Raw genomic sequence first — 24,743 nt, forward strand, 5'->3', positions numbered from 1 at the left:
TGATTCTTTATCAACCCAAGAACAAGTTCATTCAAATAAAATTTTTGAAGATTCCTCTCTATTTTTTAATCTATTTTATATACATGTTTATGCAGTAATTTTTTTCTAAAATTTCTGATGTCTGTGAGTGTTTCACCTTTATTATTTCAATTAGAAAGCTGCTCTTTTCTCCAATTAGGTATCTAGCTTTTAATCTAATTACATTCCCATCTAATTTAAGCACATTTAGTTTTATCCTGGCACTGTCTTCTAGCTTAAGTATCTCCTTCCCAGTGTTGATCATATTTGATATTTTTAAATGGGTATGCCCAGTAGTTCATCAAAACTAGATGAAACAGGTCTTTTTACCTTTTCATTGTACAAGAATTTGTATTTTGTGCTTCTTCTGAGGTCAAAGTTATCCAGCATGTTACTGTCTTTTAATTCCTTAACAGTTATTTTGGCATGTTGAAAACCTTAAAGAATACATGAAATTAAACTTCAAGTTATTTCATCCTTGTAAAAACTAACCAACCCTCCTATGTGACTCTGCAATTCAGTGATTGCTCATTTGTGCCTTGGCAAAGAAAGTTGGAATAACAGTGGTTAATTAAGTAATAGGAAGTGAATGGATGTTTTATCCAATGCATTTCAATAGGTAATTGAACAATGATTCTGTTGGTGTCAGTGCACAGTGTTGTAGCTTGATTCAGATAATTTGATTAGTCTGAAACTAACTTGTCAGGAAAAAACAAACATACCACCACACCTTCCCACCAGAAAAATGATTTGTTTCTCTAATCTGACTCGGCCTAAGTAGCACAAGCCAAACCTGCAGTGAAGGAGTGGAGGCAGGGCAGGACTCTGCTTTGCATTGCAGCCTGTGTTTGGCTTGGCCTTCAGAAACTCTGCTTAAACCAGTCTGGAAACTGCAGCTCCCTGACTTTGTAGCGATGGGAGATTTATCTGCACCACAGTTTTCTAAGGACACTATTATCCCTAATTCTGATCCCTGTAAGGGGTATCAATGTGCTGGGATTTATAATTGTTGAGTGAAGTAATGCAATTTTAAAAAATAGTTTAATTTATGGCAGAGTATTATTGAAACTCTGATGCTCTTTTGTAAACAGGTGTTTTCACCTCCACAATTTAGTTAAGAACCTTCAGAGAAATACAAAGCATATTTGGTGTTGAATAAGCAGGTGAATGACATCTGTTTATTAATAGAAAAATTGGCAAATAGAGGCAGTGGCACAAAGCAGGTCATTGAATACAGATAACATTGAGTGGCCAAAATGTTTTTTGAGACTTTGTGGTCATCTTCAGATGGAAAGAACCTATTTTATATATTCATACTTCTGTTTTAACTTGCATGTTACTGTCACAAGCTTTTTAAATACTGTTTCTCCTGCAGAATTGACCATGACTTGTAATTATGGCTTTGGCCTTAAAGTTAAATCCTTGCAAATGTCTTCAGAACTTGGGGTGATGCCTTCTAATACTTACAAATATCAGACTTTTGCATTTGTCAGATGCTGCATACCAGAATTAAAGATTCATTAGTTTTTGCAGGAACTGATTTTATGAACATTCATTTCTATTTAAGATTCTGAAGGTGTTAAGCCAACTGAACTTTCCTTCTGCTGTAGCAAAGACAGAGATTATTAATAGTTGTAGAATAACAAAGGAATGCTTTTAGAAATTAATGCTCTTCATGTTGAACTCTTGTAATAGAATAAAGTATTGAAATGAAGTTTGTTAGAAAGCAAGTAGAAACAAATAATTAAGCTTTAACCATTAATAGGTAGTTGCCTCCTGAATTATCTGGCTGTTATAGCTGGGATTCCTGATCCTCTCTGAAATATCTTCCGAGATGAGCGAAGTGAAATATATGCAATATCCAAAAATACCCTCACCATTTTACAGCTTTTCCAAGTCTAACTTTTAAATCAGGTTGTAGCACTTCTTGCATCTGTGCAACTGGGTGAATCTTTGATACTGTGTGTCTTTGACAAACTGTGTGTCTTGCCAAAGTGTGTGCTTTCACTTGGACATTTACTGCTCCATTCTGTATCATTGAAAATAATTGCCCTTTATTTTGGAACTAGATGTGGAGCTGAACTCTCAGTGAAGCAGGATGTTATCTTTAAAAGTTTGGGTGGGTGTACTGGAAGCAGCTTAAGACAGATAGATTCTGGTTATATTTTTGTTCTGTTGCTTCAAACAAAAGTAGATTGATTGCTTTCTCATCAAGTTTATTATCTGTGTAATTGTAACACAAATTAAAACTGGAGTTTACATAAAATAAAAGCTTGAAAATTACGTTTAAATTAATTACATCTTAAACTTTTCTTTTGTTGGTGGTTGGTTTAGTATGTTAGTGGGGACTTTCACAAAACATGGTATCTGCCCTTGGGATGTAGATCAGGCCAGTGACTTAGGGCAGTTAGTATCAGGCATATATTGCTGTGTATGTTTTGTAATAAAACCTTAGAGAAGTTCTATTCAAAGTACATACTCTACTGTGGTGGTTATAGCAAAGCTGAGTTTTGAGAAAATTTGTGTGGGTCCCATCTGAAGAACATACTTGTGTGAGCCTGTTATTTGTCCCATTGTAGCTTGATCACTCTGATTGGGAAGACAAGTCTATCTGGAACTGATTGGCTGAAGTTTGGGCTGAAATTCATAAATCATTTCAGTATTTTAGTTGGTTTAGAGTTTAGATGCTGTGATAATCTAACAGAGATGACTGATGTATTGAGTTGGGCAGCAATTGAACACCTTCATTATGCCAAAGGGTCCTGAAAAGAAACTGAAGTTTTGCCATTGTTTTGGAATCAATGCAGTAATAATATTACTTTGTCCTAGATGATATATTTTGTGTTATGATATCTTAACAATTTAATTGCTTCAGTAATTTGATAAGAAAATAAGAAAAAGAATTGAGTTGCAAAAGGTGCTCTGGTTATTAAGAGGTTTTAGAGACTCACTGTAGTTAGACTGGATTTGTTGTGTTGGCCAGGAGAAGTGATGCTCACAACTTGATCAATAGAACAGTATTCCTCGAGTCTCTATAAAGTAGAGGTTTTTTTAAAATAAACTATTTAAAAGTTGCTAGTATATCTATTACTGAAAAATTAACATATGTATATATCTGTATAGGGAAGGAAGATTATAACTTTCCTTCTTTTCCAGAAGATAAACAAAAAACATGAAGCTTACAGAATCTCCCATCTTCAATTTTCAGATAGCCGTGGCACAGAAACTCTTGATCTGCGGACTGTCCTTACTCTTCCACATGACTATTACAAAAACTTTGCCTGTGGAATACAACATTGATGATAACTTCATAGCTACAGCATCATGGCCTGTAAGGTTTTTCTACCTGTATGTGTCTCTTATGGCTGCCAGACCCAAGTATTACTTTGCATGGACTTTAGGTAAGTATATGTTTAAAAATATAATAATAACAGAAAGAGCATGTATTGAGTCATCTGACATGTGAACACTTAAGTCTGTATTAAGAAGTGGCAGTGCCCTCTTGAGGCCTTAGGAAAACCTGATTGCATTTAAGTCTTTCAAGGTATTATGTACATTGAATAGTGTCTCTTTTTGAGAAACCAAAGCTACCAGAAATGTAAGTGCAGTGTGGGGGGAGTGTTGCAAATGGGATCATAGGTTTCACTCAGACTTGTAAAGAAGACTAACAGTTTTGGAGACTGATAGTGTTTAAAGGAACATTAAAAAGGAAAAAATAGTAGTAAATCTAGTCTTTTGCACAATCTTTCTTTTTGTTTGTAGTTTTTTTAATTCTGATACCTTTATTTTTGGCATATCTTCAAAGTTAATTTTTAACCTCTTTTTGGGGTTAGTTGTCAGTAATTTGCTTGATGTTATTCAACCATGAAGAAAAATTAATGCTTTGGAATTCAGATGCATTATACTGTTGTTAATAATAGATGGCATTTTCAGAATTTGATGAATGACACTTCAGTTTTAGTCTTCTTTTACTGAAATTTTGAATGACTGGTAGGATACCATGCTTAGTAACTTATTTAAGACACTTGAATAGATTATGTAGTTTAAAGAATATTTTGCATTTCCCTTCGTGTTACTTGTAAAAAAAAACAATGTGTACAACAGTAAGATGCTTTATTTTAGTAAGCTGACATCTTGAAAGTGGCTCACACAACAGATTTCATCAGCTTCCTCCTCCTCTCCAGTTTTGCATATTTGTCTCAGTTCTTTTGAGAGAAAATCTGTGGGAACAATGCAATAAAGAAAGCTTTAGGGTAGCAGAGCAGCATGACTCATTTACAGCTGCTGGTTTCATTCCTGGTCAATGAATTAAATGCTTTCAGCTTGTCTGGATATAGTAGTGCTGGGGCTTGTAGTGGAAAGAAATACTTTTGAATATTGTGCTCTTGTACACCCATATCATCATCTGTGAATAGTAGTAGTCATCTGAAAAGTGAATAATTTTAGTTGGGATTTTTTTTTGCCTTTAATATTTTGATTGGATTCCTCCTTATGCACTTGCCAGCAGTGTAGATCTAGCATCCTCTGGTAAATACCAAAGAAAATAAACTATGCCAACTGTGTACTTGTAGTTTGTTAGCCTTCTTCCTTCCACTTTATCTCATCTAAACTTATAATGGTAGGAGTAGAATGTGAGGGGTTTAACAATTTTACTGGATGTTACACCTTTGAGTTGTACATTACTGTTCTTTACACTTAAAGAAAGTGTTAATGAAATTAATTACTTACAATGAATACTAAAATGCTAGTTAATAAAATGAGTACTTGCTGTATTTACAGTCTTTGCATTCCATCTTGTGAAAGATTATGGAGTTTGTGTCTCCAGCTGTTTCTAATTGAGCATAGAACTATTGCCCAGTGTTTGAAGTTGGTGTAGCAACATCAGATGTAAAGCAGCAAATTTTGTTACTTTCAAAGATGTTTAGAAAAACAAAGTCACAAGGAGGTAAAAATATTATAAATTGAAAAACACCTGATTTCCTTGTATGTGGCCATCCTGATTTGAAAAATAAACTTGAGGAAATGTTAGTCTCTGAGCTAACAAAGCTGAGGCAAAGGTGATGACTTAAAGTGACAAGCAGTAGAGATCCCTTTTATTTTCCTGCGTAGTCCAGATGACAGTAGCAGCTTTTCTCCTAGGGAAAAATATTGTTTGCTTAGAACAGCTGACTTTTGACATGCACTGTAAACACTTCACATTCAAAGGTGGTGTAACAGTGGCCTTATGCCATTAGTGAAAGTTTGAGCTCTGCATCCCGTAAAAAAATTAAGGAATGTTTTCTGTTTTCTTCTGTTAGGTTTGTGCTGCTCTCCATGAGGTGCTGTGAACGTGCACCTGCTTGGAGGGAATCACACAATTTAATCTTTATGCTTTAAGCATCAGTGTTGCTGCATAATGAAGACCAAAGATATGCATCTGAGCATTGAGCTGCTGTCTCAAATCATTAAAACCAGCCACTGTTTCGTAGTCTTGATGCATCTCATTGAGCTTGTTTTTCTGTCTGATTGCTCAAGCAAGACTAAGTAGGTGGTATGGGAGACAGGGAACATCTTTACTGTGAAGTAGCTAGTGCTACCTCTCATTCTTATGCTTTTGTGCAAGTTTTTGAATTGGAAGCCAGTGTTGCTTGGATTGTTTTTTGTTTGTACAAGTGATCCTCAGTATTTAAAAGAAAAAATAAATGTAGCCTTTAAAATGTGATAAATGTTTTGAATAAGCTACATGTTGTGTGGTGTACAATTTGTAATCCAGACAGTTTATAATTAATTTGTTTCTTCTTGTCTCATTGCAGCAGATGCAATTAATAATGCAGCAGGGTTTGGTTTTAGAGGCTACGATAAAAATGGAGTTACACGTTGGGATCTGATATCAAATCTCAGAATCCAGGAAATAGAGGTTTGTTTCTGGCTCTTTCAAAAAAACCTACATGCCCATGTAGGTAGCTACTCTTAATTTCAGTAACTTTTCCTACACATTTGTTCCTTTAGATAGTGAATATGTTCTAAGTCAGAAATGGTATGATCACACTTTTAGAAAGGGTGGAAAATAGCCTGTTTTGAACATGTTTTACTTGTCAATTGACTTCCAAAATATTTTGTGGTTATAAGTAGTTGAGTAAATAACTAATTCAACTCATGACAAATTTGGGTGGGAGGATTTATAATTTATACACAAGAGTATTGAGACGCATTGTGACACTCTGCAATTATGGAAATAATTAGTTTGTTTTACTTTACAGTTTTCCACAAGTTTCAAGATGTTTCTTGATAACTGGAATATCCAAACAGCTCTTTGGCTCAAAAGGTATTTATTTCTTAAAGGAAATTTTTCTCCGCTGTAGTTTCTTAGATAAATATTTCTTTGAAGATGGTATAACATTTAAAGCTAGCACCCACAGAACATCACTTGTTTAGCAACTGTGCGGGAGATTCTTCTTGTAATACTTGAAATAAAGCCTCTGAGTTTAGGACTTCTCTCTTAGAGTAAACTATCAGGTTATGATAGAAACTGTTCTTCTTCACAGGCCATTAGCAAACCTGAAGTTGTTAATCTGCAGAGACATCTTTTTTCTTTTTCTTAGCATTCAGCCAGTGCATGCTGCTGAGAGCAGCAGGTAAAGTGTACAGCTCAGCCTGTGAGAGCTCTGTATTGCTTTTAGCCACAGAGCAGTACAGGAAATGTTCTGTGAGAGAACTTTCTGTGCTCCTTCCATTATGAGTGCATGACAGACATCAAACCCTAGAATGTGCTGTCAGCAAAAATTCCAAATTAATCTCTCTCAGCTGCACTTTTTTTCCTTGCCTGGACTTTGAACTACATCATTCTGCTTCTTTGTGGCAAGGAGAAAGTAGAAAAGTTCTTGAGTAGTGCATGGATGTTGTTTCCCTTTCTCCAGTCAGACTGTTGAGTTGATCTCCTATCCACAGGTGCAAGTTTAACTGAGACCCCTATCTTGGGATCACTTAGAGGACTTTACCCCTTATTCTAGGATAGCTGGCTACAGAATGTCTCTTCCATCAAATTTCTTCATAGTGTGTTCTCTTTCTTCCATAATTTCATCCCTAAATATTTTGCTCACCCAATTTAAAAAAGAAACTGGATTTTATGTGATTATTCTGGTTGGCTCAATAGTCAGTGTCCTGTTGCTAGGACAATCAACAATAAGTTGCATGCTTGTGGGTATTGAAATTTGGCATTTCAAAAACCAAATATGTAATTTAGCTATTTTGATTTAGTAAGAGAACAGAAGTTTAATAGTATTAAAACATAAGACGAAAAGTTTATATTTCAGCCAACTTTCAAATCTCCTAAATGGAATGATTCTAAACAAAAATTTTTAGTGAAGAAGCATAATATTTCTGTTAAAAATTGAAAGGAAAAGAATGCATATCAATTACTCAGGGTGATAATAAAAGAAGATGTGAAGAAAAATTAAAGCATTTCCTTCTAAAAGTATTTTTTGAAACAATAACAGAAGAATCCTTGGGGATAGTCTAAATTGATTCTATCAAAGTGAAAGGGTGTGGAAGGGTGGATGTTCTATGAAAGTTTTGTTGCAAGTAAAAACTTATTTTAATGATCATATATGAGGTCCATAAATACTGGTAGAGAATATATATTTTGTTACTAATTATATGGTTAGCTGCAATGCTCCAACAATTTGTGTAGAGGACAAGCTCATGGATTACATTAAACATCCATTTTTAATACTTCACTTTTTTACCATATATAGAAGTAGCTAAAACTTTAGCCTTTTATGTCATATTTAATACCAGACATTAGCATTTGTTCTGTTCTTTTCCCTTAATTGCTAGAAACTGAACCATCAGTTAAACCCCGATTGTGTGTAAAAGCAAACTTGTAAAAAAACACGGTCAATGGAGCTAGAGATCACAAAGTGGTTTAGTGAATACTTCATGTAGATCATAGCATACAGCAATTTAAAGGTATTATTGTTACAATCACGTAAGTTCAAGTAGGTACTTACATAGTAGCACATATCAACAATATATATCATCATTATGTTTCTTTGCTGGGAAAGCTGTTATGTCCCCCCTCAGCCCATTCTATCTCTTTTCCAAATAAACCATCTCATCCCATTTGTCTTTGGTCATGTCTGCAAAACCTCTGTGGTTCTTGTTGCTCAATTTTGACATCTTTCCAAACCTCCTGTCTTAGAATAGATACAGTACTTCTGCTAAGACCTTCAAGGTTTTCCCCTGGCTTTTTAGAGGCAGAGTTGATTAATTTGAGTGGATTAATTATAATTATTTTATTTGGGTAATACTGTGATGCCTTAGGGTGTTATATCTATCTTTTTTGCAGCAGCAGTCTACTGTTGATTCATGCTTAGCTGATACTCAGTGTTTCATACTGTTAATCCATATTCATACTCAGCTACACTTTTTCAGTAATGTTACAGGAATGGTACTGGTTTGTGTCTTACACTTCTCTTATTAGATGTTCTATGCTTTGGACTTCATCTTGTTGATTTCAGAACATCCTTCAAGTCTACCAAGATCATTTTGGATTCTAGTGTTCTCTACTAAGAAAACAATACTAATCTCATCCATCCCACCCTCCACCTCAAAAAAGGAAGGGAAGACAAGGTGGAAAAAATACTTCTCATTCTACCACCTAAGTTAGTAAAGAAATTATAGAACCAGACCAAAGACAGTACCTTGTTGAACAGTTGATGCATCTTCCTACTTTCAGAGCATTATGAATGACCTGAACCATCTATATTTGAATAGATTTTCTCAACCTGTTGTGATGACCTGTTTCCTTGGTTTGTTTTTAGGATTGCAAAATAAAGCATTTGGACATGATTTATTATTGCCAAATCCATGGAAGCATTTAAATTTACTTTTTACTCTTTGAGATTGAAATCTGAGGATTTTTTTTTTGGTACTATTTTACCTCATTTGCAGTGATACAGCTGAAATTTTAACAGTTAATTCAATGAGTTTTGTTCACTCCCAAAAGCTTTCCAGGGACAATTTCAGTACTTTAAACCAAGCAAAGATTAAAGACATGTATCACTTTATTAATGAGACATAATTAGCCACCAGTCATATACATTTAGAATTAATAGCAGTATTAGAACACATAACATTTTGCGTGTGTTTTGTGTTTTGGTGTAATAAACATTTTTAGACAGTCTTCTGTAACTAATCCCAAGCAGATTAAAATGCACACATCCATGTGCACAATTACATGCAAACTGCACCTCCCTTCCTAAGGATGTGTGGGATACAAAACCCTGCTTGCATGCACTGCCTGTGGGAGATGTAGGTGCTCCAGCTTGGTGTGAATCTGCTGATTTCACATGCCCCCTAGAAAAGGCTGGCACAAATCCATGCGCCTGAAGTTGGCAGGATGAGACACTGCTCCCTGGCATAGTGCACATCACTGATGGGCCCCTATCTGGATGCAGCTACTCTGTGTCTACCAGGGATGCTCTGTCTTGGCCTAGGCAGAGGTTATGCTGTTGGTGGGGTGACTTCTGGTGGTGTCAAACAAGGTTTTGATGAAAAGTATTTTGCTCCAAGATGTCTCCCTGACTCAGTGCAAATTTTCCTAATGCTTTGCTACTCCTGAGGCTGATAGATTCTTTGTCAAAAATGTCTCTGTTTACTATTCAGCCTGACAAATATTGCTTTCCTCTTCAAGGTGATCTGTTTTGGGCAACTGTCCTTAGATAGTTTTGAGTATTATGCCAGGCCATGTTCTCATCTTAATTGCCACTGTGAGTGAAACCCTTTACCAAGAGGAGGAGTTGTGCGCATATCCCACTGAAGACCTTGTAAGATAAAACTTACTGCATCTATTTGATGTGAATAAACTAAATTAGCAAATTACACTTTTCATCTTCCCCTGTTCAGATCTTGTCTTTTTACCTTCTGTTCTTCAACAATTACTCCATCAGTAGGTTTTTTAGTAATATTTTCTTCATGTGGAAGTTGCAGTAAAGTAGTTAGATTAGTAGTGGATGTTGTGGCTCCTGATATCATTAGATTGTCATCTTCAAATAACAGATGTGCATTCTCTTCTCTTTCTCTGTTACTTGCTATGTGGTTATAAAACCTTTTACATATTGGTGTCTATAGCCTTTTTAGTTAAAACTCATTTTTGGGCGTTAGCCGTAGATTTGTGCTCATGCATGCTTGTGGTGTTTATTTTTGCTTTGTTAGTTTGTATCCATTTCCATATTTCCTATTGCTTTTTGGTTTTCAGATCATTAAAGAACTCTTGATGAAGCCATATCAGGACCTTACCATGTTTCCTATCATTCTTCCACATCATGATGGTTTGTCATTGTGTCATATAATGTTGTCTTCTAGAACCACCTTTCTTGGATTCCTTTTTCCCTTCTTCCTTCTAGAATTCCTTACTATAGGAAGTATTGCCTTGTAATTTAGAGTTTCCATTTTAAAATAACACAGAGTTCAGCATTCTCCTTATTTGGTATTCTCTCAGCACTAGAGTATTTATTACAATTTCATCATCGTGCTCACCTAATTGTGTTGCACAGACACATTTTCAACTCTAGTTTCTTTATTATTCAAAATTGAAGGTAGTTTTTAGTTTTCACCTGCTCCCATAAGCTGCTCTTATCCCAATAATCTGGGGATGGTTTGTGCCTTCCAGTGCGGCTTTTCAAATACATTCTTTGCTGGCTCAAGATTCCTTATTAATGCCAAAACTCATCTTTGGATGCTTGTGTATCATTTCATTAGGAATAAGGACTGTTTGTGATGGCACTGAGCACAAGTTTAGCACTGAGGGCTGGAATCAGGTGCTGTGAATAGCTTTAAGCGTTTTCTGTAAGCCATAATACAGTGACAACATTATTAAATAATAGAAAACTGCAGTTACATAGAAGTTTCAATGTTGGAGATGAGACTGGTGAATGTATAAATGATAGCTGGGAAGACTGTGGGTGATATGCTTCATGTTACTTATCTTGAATTGTTTCTGACTTGCTAGAGTGTGCTATGAGCGAGCCACCTTCAGCCCAACGATCCAAACCTTCATTCTTTCTGCCATCTGGCATGGGGTTTATCCAGGATATTATTTAACATTTTTAACAGGAGTACTAATGACACTAGCAGCACGAGCTGTAAGTACCAACCAAGTATCTTCTTAAATAATAAGTTTTGTAAAAGCAAATTAATCATGTTCTTTGCTCCAAAGATGCACTTTACTGTTGATACACAATCTGATAGTGGTATTTACTTTTTTAGTTATGAGAGCAATGGGAATGATTAATTAAAAGGAGGGCTTTATTGGTGGAAATAAGACTATGCATAGCCTATAGCATCTTTGTAGCATATCCTTTATGGATAGTGTGTTGCTGTAGCATGCTGAACAGGTTGATGTTACCTAAAAATAATTTTGAAAAAATCAGTGACGATGGATAGCTTAAAATTTGGGTGTCAGTGCTATATCTTTCTAGAGTCTGCCTCATCCCTAATTTCTCTCCAGTACTGTTGTAATGATGATAATGAAAGATTGTTCTCCCTCAAGCAGCACATAAAAGTCTCTAGTGCAGTTACTATTTCAAGTTGCCAAGCCAGTAGTGCAGCCACATTAACAAGCTTTTGCAGACACTATTCAGAACCATATGGAAATGGCAAATCTGCCAAGAAATCTCTCACAGTTCTGCCTGACAAAGCTGTGTAAGAACAGAGGCAGGTTTATCAGTCACTCAGTGGAAAAGAGGAACAAATTACACATCAGATCAGAGCAGCATAACAGAGCACTTTTTGTTGAAAGAACCAGGAGAGTGAGAAATGAAGCAGACTGCTCTGTGGCTGCTATAATAGCTAGGGGAAGGTGGTACTTCAGATTTAGGTTGTTACTACATCAATAAAACAAACGTGTCTCTTTGTTCACAAGGGTATCGGCCTTGTTTGACAGAACCAGCTCCTTTCTTTACAATAGATACAGCTTTCTTCTTCTTCCAGATCTATCACAGGGAACTTTTGACATTTATCAGCCAGGGGCTGGTGCAAAAGCCAAGGTTCTGGGACAGTTCACAGATAAAAGTTGTTTACTTAGTGAGATGAGTCCAGTAAATTGGAGTGCTCACTGCCTTTCATCCTGGGCTTCTCTAGTAGACGACATTGTATTCATGTTTCATATGTATCAATCAATAAACTAGTAAAAAAATATTTTGAGTTTCTCTATCAATAGGTTCTTAATATTAACTAAGATTTGTTAGAGCATATTTGTTATTTAACTTTACTAGCCTTTAACTGCAAAGTTAGGCAACACTGATCCACACTTTGTTCTGTTATTCCTAAGCATGTATCCAACTTACTTTACTGCCTTTAATCATTACAGATTTCATAACCGGTTGTTTACTAGTGGCAGTCATAGATTTGTGTTAAAAGTTGTTCTCCAAGTCCTAAAAGACAAGATTACAAGAAATTTTGTGAAGCTTCATCTGAGTTCTACAGAACTCAGGAACAAGTCCTTGCATGTGACCATAGGAATAACTAGAGGGAGATGACAGAATGAAGGGTATGTAGAATTACTTGTTTGACTTAGCTTAACTAAGCAAAGACTGAGTGGGAATGTGGTATCTACAGGGCAATTAGAATAAGAAGAGCAAGAAGGGTCAAAAAGGGTTTTTAATGTAAAGAATTAAATCAGCAGGAGCTAGCCTTGGATACGTTCTTTGGAATGAGTTCTAAGGAAACTGAGGGTTAAGGAAGCTGAACAGTGTACTCTGGTGTGCAGTTTTCCAGAGAGCACTGTTCCAGTGCAGGGAGGTGGCAACTGTGATAGCAAGTTGGGGTCAAAGGCTGAATTGAGCCCATCTTGGTTTGTCTGCACACAAGAGTGTGATCAAAGGTAACAGTTCAGGCAAAGGAAAGAAAGACAAAGATTTATTGATGTCTTTATAATTGTAAGCTTAAATAAACTGAACCCAGCCCTGTGTGGGATTTGGATTTGGGTTTTTTAAATACTTCTGATATTCAATCTTTTGAGCAGAATTGTAGAACAAAAGAAGATTCAGCATAGAGATTTGAGTAATTTTATAATAATCCCACTTGATAGACTCCTGAAATACATAGATTAGAACTGATATTTTGTATATTCTGATTATATACTCTGCTTGCCTTAAAATATATATTATTAAGAAGTGTATGAAAATGGATTACTATATAGAAGCTTTCATCAGAAACATTCTGGCCTACACTTACTCCAACCCTCTATTTACAGAATGGCTTAATAAGATACAATGTCTGCCTCATTCAGAAAAGTGGTGCAAATTTGCATTGGATTTAGAGTAGGATTAATTTACTTAAATTATGTTTAAATTGATAAATGCTTAAATTCCCATGCTGAATGAAGTGGAGGGAATTTGAGCCAATTCCTGTTGAAGTTGATGGTCATTTTGAATAGTTCCAAGATATTCAACCAAACTGTAGCATTCAAATTCATCCTATGACTTTTGTGTCAATGCAACAAACTGAGCTCTCAAAGTTTATTCCTCAGCTAACTTAGTATTACCTGCTTTTTCAGATAAGAAACAATATCAGACATTATTTTGTTGAATCTCCTGCTGTTAAACTATGTTATGATATTGTAACATGGATGGCAACTCAAGCAGCAATAAGTTACACAGTTGTGCCATTTGTACTGCTCTCTGTAAAACCCTCTTTCACCTTTTACAGGTAAGCAAGCGTGTTCTACCTGTTTCCTTTTCTTTAACTTGGAATAGGAATATTTTCAGTGGCAGAATATTTCTGAAGTTATTTTAGTGATATAATTCTAAGATCAATTTGTAGCAGAACTAACGTATATCTAGTGCTTGAACATAGTGTGACTTGTGTTGCTCACATTTTCTTGTCATAGCAGACTTATTTTTCAGGGGGTGGGGAAAAAAACCCAACAAAAAACTAAATCAAAGGATACCTTTGAAATTACTATATGCCCTTGAACTATTTTATATCAAAACTAGATATTGACTTCCCAGAAATAACTTGTGAAAAGAGTTGAAAGCAGACTTCTGTTTGCTTTATACCTTATTACAGTCTTAAATAATGTGAGGGAAGACTTAATTTCTGATTTTCCCCTTATCTTACTCTTCTTAAAGGAAGTATTAATGTGTTCATATCTTATGTGCAAAGAATTTAATTGATTTATTATTTCTGTTCATTTTTTAGCTCCTGCTATTTCTGTCTTCATATTGCCAGCATCCTAGTGTTGTTGGTATTTCCATTGAAAAGAACTCAAAAAGGAAGTAAAAAGCATGAAAATGTCCAGCCTGTGTGGTCCAGAAAACTAGAAGAAGAAAGTCTTTTACAAAAGAACAATTATCCCACAACAAATAATAGTTTCAGTCAGAAACAAGAAATAACCTGCAGATATCAAGCATTAAAACAGTGATTGAGGAAATACTGTAATGAATATATTTTGTATGTTTTCAGAAACCCATTTTTAGCACCTTTTAAAGGGGTTTGTATTTGTTTGCAAAGATATTTAGTAAGAAAAGAATGCATTACCTAGGAAAATCACATACAATAGCAAGACTGGAAACAAAACAAATTAACCCCTCCCATGCCATGTCCCTGTGGGTCACGCCTTATATGAAGATATTACCATTATTTCAATGGGCACTCAGGACTTGCAACGTATGTCCATGGGGTCATATGTGTGCCCTTTGCTGAATGTACGTTGTGTATCCCAAGGCACTGATGGGGTGGAATAAAATTGTGTCAGTCTAGGATTAACAAATGGAAATTAATCTTTCCGACTGAATGACTTGCCTTAAACCCTCTATTTACTGAAATATTGTTTCTAACTGGGTATTTCAAGTTTGATTTTATGTGGAAAGTATTTCAAATATATAACACTATGTGCTATAAAGGTAATGATAGGAAATGCCAAGTCACTAGAAGACTTTGGAATCTTTCAAAGGGAACTGCAATAAGCATCTCAGTATTTGGAGGGTTTTTTTAAAGTATCTCAAACTATTAGAGTACATTACAGAATTGTAAACATTGATGCCAAATTATAGTTAGGTTTCTTTGATAAAGAGTATAATTATAATTACTCTGAATGGATTAAAATGGTCCTTCTGAATGGATTAAAAACACCTCAAGGTTTACCTTTTCCAGGGATTGATAGCGCTAATGTAGGTTTCTTTTTCTTTGAAGTACCTAAACCCAATAAAACACTGCCAAGTGGGCTTTGCAGCCAGAGGGGGAAAGGCAGCCACAAGGCACAGAAGACAATGTGCAAGCACTGGGATTTCAATGAAAGTGCAGTTTTGCCCTTAAATACCATAAATACTTGTTCTAGAATAGAACTGTTTTACAAAAAGTAATTTTTAATACTTAAAGTTATTTTGAATTTTCAGGCATCAGTTAGTTGATGATGCTTTCAGTATAAAATAGCAAAATTACCTTGAAGCTCCAGCACATAGGTAGTCAAATATGAAATGACTATCGCAACCAATTTCTGTATGCTTGATAATTGATGAACCTTTATCCAAAGAAGTGTGAATTTGAGGAAAAGCTTTTTCTTTGAATTAGAATTTTAGATGCAAATTTCATGTCATATTTCTGATTAACATAATGAAAGAGAGAAATCCTTCAGAATATCTGACTGTCTGAATTATGGAAATGTGTCAAGGAAACAATGTAGTGGTTATATCTATTCCCGACCATTTATTGTGATCATGGTTAGTGCTTGAGTACTACTGTTAAAGGGCTACATTTTAATTGCATATATTCTGTATTTTCATACAATTTTTTTAAGTAAACACAAGCTGTTTGTCCATGTGGGGTTTATTTTTAATTTTAAACCAGATACAAAATAATGCCAGAGAAAAATTATGCAGCTGGTTGATTAATAACTAACAAATGGTTGAGGAAATTTTGTCATAATATTTTGAAACCTAAAGTTTTCATCAAATATCTATCTCCAGTTAGATGAGTATTCTTACTACCAGAAGTGCAATGGTGGTCCTCAGCTTTGGGGATATTGCCACACAAAAATAATCACAGAACTCCCTGAAGAACCAGACCCTTAGGTTAGAGTTGTTTCCTTGCTGTCATAACTGTCTGGCCCTTGGCTCCTTGCCTAAAACTCCAGGAGGAAGAGAACATAACTTCTCATATATTAGTTAGCACTAATTAATCTACTCAGAAAGGGGGAACTGAATATGAAATGAGAGTGGATGAGTCTGTTTAGATGAGCAGGGATGTTCATTGTTTCAGTGACATCTGTATTATCTTTAAGATAAAATAATCTGACTTCTAAATCCTTACTTTGATTGCCCAGGTAGACCTCCCCTTAACATGGGGTTGTGGTTGTCATATGCTTCTTTAACACCACATTATGGTTTTGCTTTTGTTTATAAGTAAGGACATGCTAGTTTGTTGGATCATCCTTGTTAGATATGGAATCAGGAAAGACTTTCTTTTTTGTTTTCTATACTTGAAGGGACATTTGCATAAAAGAAAAAAATTAGATTTGCATATTTCTGGGTGGGTATGTTGGTAGGGTTGATTCTTTCAGCATTTGTTACTCTTGAACTTAAATTCATCTTATTGGTGCAGTCTCCAAATCTATTCAAACAAACACTTTTGGATGCCAGTACAATGTGCTGTTTTCCTATTTATGTTCTTATAGTCTCATTTTATTGTTTTGGCACGCGTGCCCAAGTGTGCTATAGAGGCTTACTAATTTTCTTAATGAAATATGAAAACAGTTGTAAAGGGTCCCAGAAAATAAGCAGATTTAGGGTAGTACAGACAGGTACCTCAATGTGAGTGAATTCAGAGATACAGTTTTCTTCAGTACTTTTATATATAGAGAAATTGAAACAACTAAGAAAGTACATTCAGGCTTTCATTGAGTACAGGGGGCAAAATACAGGCTTCAAAATTGGATGTGACTTTTTTTCTTCATGATTTGAACTCATTAAGTAATTGAAAGACAAGAAAATTATGACAATTAATTCATTCTGCACAGAATTTAAGTATAATGTCCTAGAATTTACATTTAAATGCCATTGTTAAATGTAAAAGTACTTGGAACAAAAATCTGCTCTTCATGAGAATGCATTCTCCTGGAGACTATGGAAAGAACTGCTTTGTTTTAATGGCAGCACTCTGATTTTAATCAGACTGGGGTTTTGATGTTTCTTTCCCTCTGCTTTACTCATTTTCTGCCTCACTATCACACTGGATCCTTTTTATCCATTCAATCTGAAAGTCAAGAGCCAGCCCCCCAATGCTTTAGATAATTTTTAGATCTTACACACATCATTTGATGATGCTGAATTTGAAAGGATGGCAGTGATTACCATCGCTCTTCCTGACAAAAGTTGTAGAAAGTATGTTTCCTATAAATGTTTTGGACATGAAGGAAACATGGTTTTAAGTATTCTTTCACTTATTAAATAATGTATATCCAAAAGGTAAAAGTGTTTCCTGTATTGCAGATCAGCACACTATGAAAAGCAAATGCAACATATCATTCGTAATTTTATGGTGCTTTGCAGATATTTGCCTATTGTGAACAGTTCATTCAGGCACTTAATGAGTTAATGTTAGTAAATGTAGTCACCCTGATAGTAACTATTTGCTTGCTTAATGTTTTTTAACTCTTATGATTCTGTATTAATGAGAGAGACACATATTACATATTTAAATAATACTTCCGGTGGTGCCCACTACTGTTGTAATCAAAAGGCTTTGTTAGCTTTGCAGTTATAGATACACCCTTCTTATTCAGGAAACTTATTCTTCCCTGGCCATTCCTTAAGTTGACATGTATACAAGATTTCAGTAATTGGTAATTTGAAAATGTATTACATGTAAAAATATTGGTATGCTCTTGATAACAAATCACACTTTAGTGAGAAGACTATGAAGAGATCTTGGTATATTTCCTGCTCTACACTGACATATGGTATAATATGGTATTTTACCAATGTAGTAAATTATTTATTAGAGGACTTTTACACTTGAAGAGCTTGTTCTGTTTCCCCCAGGGGAGTAAGTAATATTAATATAAATGCTAGGCTTGTATTACAGGATGCACACTAGGTAGTTTTGCCTCTTTTGATGGCATTGATTTGGATAGTGGTAAAATGTCCTCTGATGCAGAGATGTTTGAGATCATCACCTCCTGTCCAATTCATATCAAAAGTAATTTTAACAAAATCTAGTTGTTTTTTTTCCTCTCAGAAGCTTTGCAAACAAATTGTTGACAATTTGTTTAAATACATGGTCAAATGTGTCTTCACGTTTGCATACAAATGTGTAACTTGCTTATATGTAAACTTTCACATGTTCAACTTTATAAGTTGGCTTTGAAAGATAAAGACAATTAAAAGCACAAGTTACTATAATTTAGGTCTTTTATTTCCCTTATCTTTAATTCTTTCACTTTTTACTTCTCACTGAATTCTGAAACCAAGCTTGAGAATTTATTTTTCATTGAAAATTTTGAAATATTACCATCTATGTAGTAAAGTGATCAGTGTTAGGAAAATAGAAATAAATTCAAGGATGATAATATGATGCAGACTCTATGTATTAAAAAAATACACATTAGTTCTGCAGTGATTTATCACAGCATTTCACTCCATAATTGACCTTTATGTATTTCTTTAGGTCCAATAATACTCTGAACTGCACTTGATGTATTTTTTTAATTTACCTGTTTAAAAATCAATTGACAATGACTACTCTGAATAAGTAAGCAGTGAATTGAGCCTCCTCTCATAAGATTACCAGATCTGTCTGCATCTCAGCTAGTTTGCACTGTCCATCTTCATCTTCACAGTCTTGGTGGAAAAGGATGGCAGTGAAGTCTCTAATCAGAATGTGTCCCATCTGTGGTTGGAAGGGTTTGCCCCACAATTCCTAAAGGAATTGTGCAGAGCTTGGCAGAGGTTCTGCTTGCTTGTGACCCTGGCTGCAGCTGCTCTGTTACATCTGGCTGGATTTTTTACATATTTGCTGTCTTAATCTAGACATTTTGCACACACCATGAAATCCAGGCATCCATAAAGTCACCCTGCAAAGTTACAACTATAAATACTGCAACACTTTATTATGGTCAAAGCTAAATGAAAAAACAATTTCTTACAAACTTGTTTCAGAATGGACTTTTTGTAGATTTTTTTACAAAATCTAACCATCAAATATATCAATTTTTGTCATATTAAATATTTAAACCACAGTTTTGCTCATTAGGTATATAAATGTGCAAAAGTAAATGTTGCTACTTTATCATCATTTGTGCATTAGCTGTGTGTCCAGTGACTTAGACCTGGTCTTGGTTGTAGATAGATTTAGATTTTCTGAACCCACATGCATATCCATATAAACATTGCATAAATTTTGGATTGAAAAACTGTGTGACTTCAGACTGAGATCTGAGATAGGGCTACTTCTGGAGGAAAGTTTTTATATTGCTAGTAGCTCAGTCCAGCACCTTATTCCAAACAAACCTCTTGGCAAAAGAGACCTCTGCACCATCTTCTTCCTTTCCCTTAAGGGGAAGGTACCCCAGGTTGGATTTTCATTTAGGTTTCTCTACAATATGTCATTTTAATAGACAGCTGTGGTCCATGCTCTAGCCAGAGAGACCTGAAAACTGGGACAGTTTAATCTGAAAGAAAAAAAAATAGAGAAAATGGGGTGCCTAGAGACTGGTAGTCAGAAAAGTGCAACAGTGCTTATTAATGGTGCAACAATTACTACAGTAAGTTAAGGAGTATTTGCCTATGCATCTTTTGCCTTTCTCTGTGTTTTTCAGTTCTCTTTACATCCTTCTTTGTACCTTCTTTTGTCCAGTGGTGTTGACTATTTCTATGAAGAATCTGCTGATGTGTCTTATTGTGACAAAGGTGTCAAAATGCTACAATTGTAATTAGGTAGTTACTGTTAAATCCCAGACCTCAGATGTGTTCTAGATGAGTTAGAAGAGAGCATTCAAAATGCATTGGATGAAAAATAGTTTAAGATGGGTAATATAGCATTATTCAAAGATGTTGTAATAAGTTATTCAATTTAAGAATTTAAAATATGGAACTTTATTCTTTCCTGCCTTGGTTACACATTCAAAGGAATAGTTTTACCTCAATGCAGAAGTAGTTATGCCTCCAACCACCCATATGTAAAGGTGAGAGAACACCCCTAAAAGTGGATAGCTACAGTATTCCTAAATTTGCCTTTCCTGGTTCAGATTATACTACATTGTCAGTGAATTTCATTTTTATTATTCCAAAATATATATTTTTAAAAAAGTGTTATTTTTCAACAGATCCATAAACTAAGTGTTGGTGTATGGTAAAATTAAAATACCACTGTTAGTTACACTGTGATTGTGATATTTTAATAATTACTTATTTCTAATTTGCCTCAGCAGTGCTGCAGAAGCAGCATGCTGTTATGTTTTAAAGGTGTTTTTAACTTGCCTATAAATGTTCTTTTCTAATTTGTGTCTTTAAATCTGATTAAACTGTAGTTTAAAAAAAAGTGAACTTGTTTTTCTAAATTCTTTGCTGTCTGTCTTTAATGAGTGGTGAAGAACAAAATTATTTTAATGCAGTTTCTCCTTTTCAATTGCTAAATATACATTGCATGCATTTACACTGTTATTTGAAATGTTTTAGTTCAAAATTGCTTTTAGTTTGTTTTTTTAGAGCTTATATACGAGTATATGTATGTAATTATTTTTCAGTAGAGCTAGTAAACAAAATTTTGAATCTAGCTTCTTGTTACTTGGGAAAGGTGCTTAAGCAACTTAAGCCCTCCATCTCAGAGCATATTGCTACCCAATGAACACTACTTCTGGATATGACAACTGGGGTGTTTTTAGCTTGAGAAATGGAAACCTCATAACTGAGAAATTAAATTTGGTGCTTTGAAGAAGCTGTTGCTTTAATTGCTGGTTCCAAAGAAGCACGGCTAAATGTGTCCCATACATGCACTTTTTCTTTTTTTTTTTTCCCACTCAGCTACCAGGACTCTAAGGCAGTTTTTGTTGGCTGGTGAAAGTATGTCAAAGCTGGCCGAAATTCCTGGACCTGCAGGTTTATACAGTGCGAGTTTAGATTCTTGGAGCAAAGAAGAGATATTATGTGTCACCACTAAAGAAGAGCTGTTTCCATCACTTCCTGTCTCACAGTGAATAATTTTCTCTCTTTTGATCTGGTATTAATTCCACTTCAGTACAAACTTTGTAAAGACAGTGTGACTTTTTGAAGAGATACAGATCTTGTTCTGCCAGGAGTCCCACCATAGAGGGATATGGAATATGTCTGTTCTCTTGAAAGGCCCTACTGGAGCAATGGTATTTTTGAGCTTTTTGTGTTTAGAATTCTCTTTTAGCAAGCTGTATCACAGGAGATGAAAATACTTGCCTTTCCAACACAAAGGACTTCAGATGCAATTTTAGAAGCTCTGGTGAATGTTATTTTAACCAGAAGTTAGACTGCAAAGGAAATTGCCTTCTCAAATACGCATTCACAACAGAGTCACTCAGGAGTATGAAGTGTCCTCATGAACTAAACATTGCTGCATTTAGTGAAAAAAAATAATTTTAAGAGATTTAAATAAAACACAGCTTTTTGCTACTAAGTGTTGTAAATTGTTAAGTTGCTGCACAGAAAGAGTCATGATTAAGAGTATCCTGGAGCTAGCAGATATTTTCCTGTGCCTATAATTAACTTAGTCCCATCTGAGTAATTTCCTGATAACATGCAGGATGTTTCAGTATGGAATACAGAAGTAGTTCTAGGGGGAGATGTCTTCAACCTATTTACTAGTTGAGAGTTGGAGATCTGTCCAGAGTTTGGCAGTACATCTTACAGCTCTTTCTAAGGTGGTATATGTAGTAGTAGCCAAGGAGTTATTTCTCCATGGGGGCTGCACATGATCTTTCCAAACAATAAACCACAATTGCCCATGTTTCACTACCTACGTGTATTAGTCACTGGTGGGAACGTGTTGCTCCTAATCTAAGTGTAGGGAAAAAGTTACAAGAGCACAAGGATGTCAGGAGCTGGATCCATCTGCAGCAAAAGTGGGTAATACTGAAGGACCATATAGAAAACTGCTTTTTCTGCCTCCATGTTCATAGTGGTAGTACATTTTTAAGCAGGAGGGAAGGAGTTACTGTTTCTGTCTGAAATTTGTAACTACATGGTGAGAACACTATGATACGGGCGTAAGGATTTGGGTGATGGGAGATTATGAAATGAGATACTAATAAGCATTTTTGTATAAAGTGTGAAAAAAGAGTAGTATCTTGAAAGTGTTTCAAAATCTATAAACTTTAAGAGGCTAAGACAGGTAGTCTTGTCAGACTGTGGTTTCTCTTGGGTACACAAATTATAAGGGTGCCTGAAGCATCAGGACTACTCTTCCTTGAGTATGGCCCTTATGCATATGTTCAGGTGGCACAGAGTACCCTTTTTAGCCCCACATTAACTGCAGGGACTCATCCTCCATTTGTTCACAATTAATTTCTGCAAGTAAATGTGAAGAAGGAGAATGTGCTTTATGTACTTAATGTTTCCCAGTTTTTCAGCTGAACCAATATTTTGGTGCAAGATTAGGTGGATTTAGCTTTTGAATTTCAGCTTGTGCCTTTGCTTTATTTGCTTATTTATTTGTTATTAACAACTTTAGAGCATGTAAGGAAGCTGTATATTTTATCAGGATAACTTTAAGGTCATTGGTAAATTAATGCTTAAAAAAGTGAGTAAAGCCCTTACTACATAGTTTCTAGTTTATAAGTACTTAGGGTATAGAAGAGGCCCTGTCAGATGTTTCCGTAAGAAAGTGTCAGTCATGGTTCTTTACTGAGATTGAAGATTTTCATGTTGTAAAGAATTACACTTTGACACTTGAAACTTAGTAAACTTAGAAGTAAGCACTACTGTGGGGATTATGCTCCTTTCCCTGGCTGGTTTGTTGCCATCTTTGATTTAGGCAAGGTTCTGTGATCTCCTGGGGAGATGTTACTGCTTTAGTCATCAGAAATCACCTCTCATCCAGTTGTCCAGAGGAATTAAACACATCCATTATCATGGAAGATGAAAATGACATTTTACAGTCAATGAGTGCATTTTATCATCACTGAAAGTTCTTCCACCATTGATGGAAGAGCTGAAGAAAATGTTGGGAATCAGGTGGCTGCAGCCATGCACACCCTGGCCTGGGCTGAGAGGGGAATTTTCAGAATACCCATGAAGTTTCTTGGACATCTGGGCTATGGGGGCATCTGAGAGAAGCTGGTGGGTCTCAAGGTATATAATGGTATTGCAAAATGTGCATTATGTTAAAATTATCTTCAATCAGGATGTACTTGGTATTTGTTTTTTATATACTTTCAAGTCAAATCAGCAAGAAAGGACACCTAATCAGTACAACAGATAGCACCCTTTTGTCAGGACATCCTGGAGCTAACAAGCTATAAGGCTGCAGTAAATCAAGATGTTGATGTGTGCATATGTGTATTGTGCCACCTTGGCAAAAAACTCAAGGTCCATGTATCCTATAGTTGGTCTATCTTCATTGCTATACTAAAAAATATTTACTACTCATAAAGCTCAAAAAGACCCTGCTCAGGTGAAGACCCATCCCCTGAGCATACACAGAAGTCAGCTGGGGGTATATAACTTGTATGAAAATTACAACTCGGCCATAAAGTAGAAGCTACACTTGGGTGGTTACTGACACAGCTTCTGCGTATAAACCACAGAAATATCAATATTCTGAGTTGGAAGGGATCCATCTAGTACAAGGGAATCATTAAATCCAACTCCTGACCATGTATAGGCAACAGTCACACCATGGGTCTGGGAGCATTGTCCAAACGCTTTTTGAACTCTCAGCCTTGGTGCTGACAGCTTCCCTGGAGAGCCTATTCCAGTGCCAATCACCCTCCGGGTGAAGAACCTTCTAACATTCAACCTCAACCTCCCGACTCAGCCTCATGCTGATCCCTCAGGTCCTGTCCCCGGTCACCAGAGAGAAGAGATCTGGGTCTGCCCCTCTTCTTTTCCACACGAGTAATTGGAACTGCAGTGAGGCCTCTCCTCACTCTCCACACTGAACAAGACAAGTGACCTCAGCCACTCCTCGTATTTTCCCTTCACAGTCTTCGTTGCTTTCCTCTGTACGCTCTTTAGCAGTTCAATGTCTTTTTATATTGTGGTTCCCCAAACTGCCCCCAGAGCTCGAGGAGAGTCCCTTTCCGCGGCGCTGCTTTCCAGCCTCTCGCTCCCCAGCCTGTCCGTACATCAGGCAGCAAATGCTCACTACCCTTCTCCCCTTCCTTTCTATCAGAAAGCAGCCGGGGTGTGACTGGTGGTGCCTCTCCAGGGCGGTGTCACCCTCTGGGCTACCCAGCGCTGCGCTCCGGCAGGCCCGCTCCGCGCCGGGCCGGCGGTTCCGCGGGGCTCCGGGGCAGGGCTGTGCCCGCTGCCGCCGCCGGAGGCGATGGGCGCGGCCGGAGCCGGGCGGAGCCGCGGGGCTCCGGGGCAGGGCTGTGCCCGCTGCCGCCGCCGGAGGCGATGGGCGCGGCCGGAGCCGCGGGGCTCCAGGGCAGGGCTGGGCTTGTGCCTGCCGCCGCCGGAGGCGATGGGCGCGGCCGGAGCCGGGCGGAGCCGCGGGGCTCCGGGGCAGGGCTGTGCCCGCTGCCGCCGCTGCCGGAGGCGATGGGCGCGGCCGGAGCC

At 36.5% G+C, this 24,743-nt stretch overlaps 1 protein-coding gene across 1 annotated transcript in view; it reads left to right on the top strand.

Moving 5' to 3' along the window:
• MBOAT2 (membrane bound O-acyltransferase domain containing 2) overlaps positions 1-20,765 on the top strand; it is a 91,960-nt gene extending 71,195 nt beyond the window's left edge. Inside the window, exons 8-13 of the mRNA XM_056488190.1 lie at positions 3,227-3,419; positions 5,811-5,914; positions 6,258-6,322; positions 11,009-11,141; positions 13,556-13,707; positions 14,200-20,765. Coding sequence (XP_056344165.1) covers positions 3,227-3,419; positions 5,811-5,914; positions 6,258-6,322; positions 11,009-11,141; positions 13,556-13,707; positions 14,200-14,422 — 870 coding nt within the window. The 3' untranslated portion in view covers positions 14,423-20,765. The remainder of the gene's footprint in view (positions 1-3,226; positions 3,420-5,810; positions 5,915-6,257; positions 6,323-11,008; positions 11,142-13,555; positions 13,708-14,199) is intronic.
• The last annotated feature ends 3,978 nt before the right edge of the window (positions 20,766-24,743 follow it).

Source organism: Oenanthe melanoleuca, chromosome 3 (genome assembly GCF_029582105.1).
Source record: "Oenanthe melanoleuca isolate GR-GAL-2019-014 chromosome 3, OMel1.0, whole genome shotgun sequence".
NCBI classification, from domain to species: Eukaryota; Metazoa; Chordata; class Aves; order Passeriformes; family Muscicapidae; genus Oenanthe; species Oenanthe melanoleuca.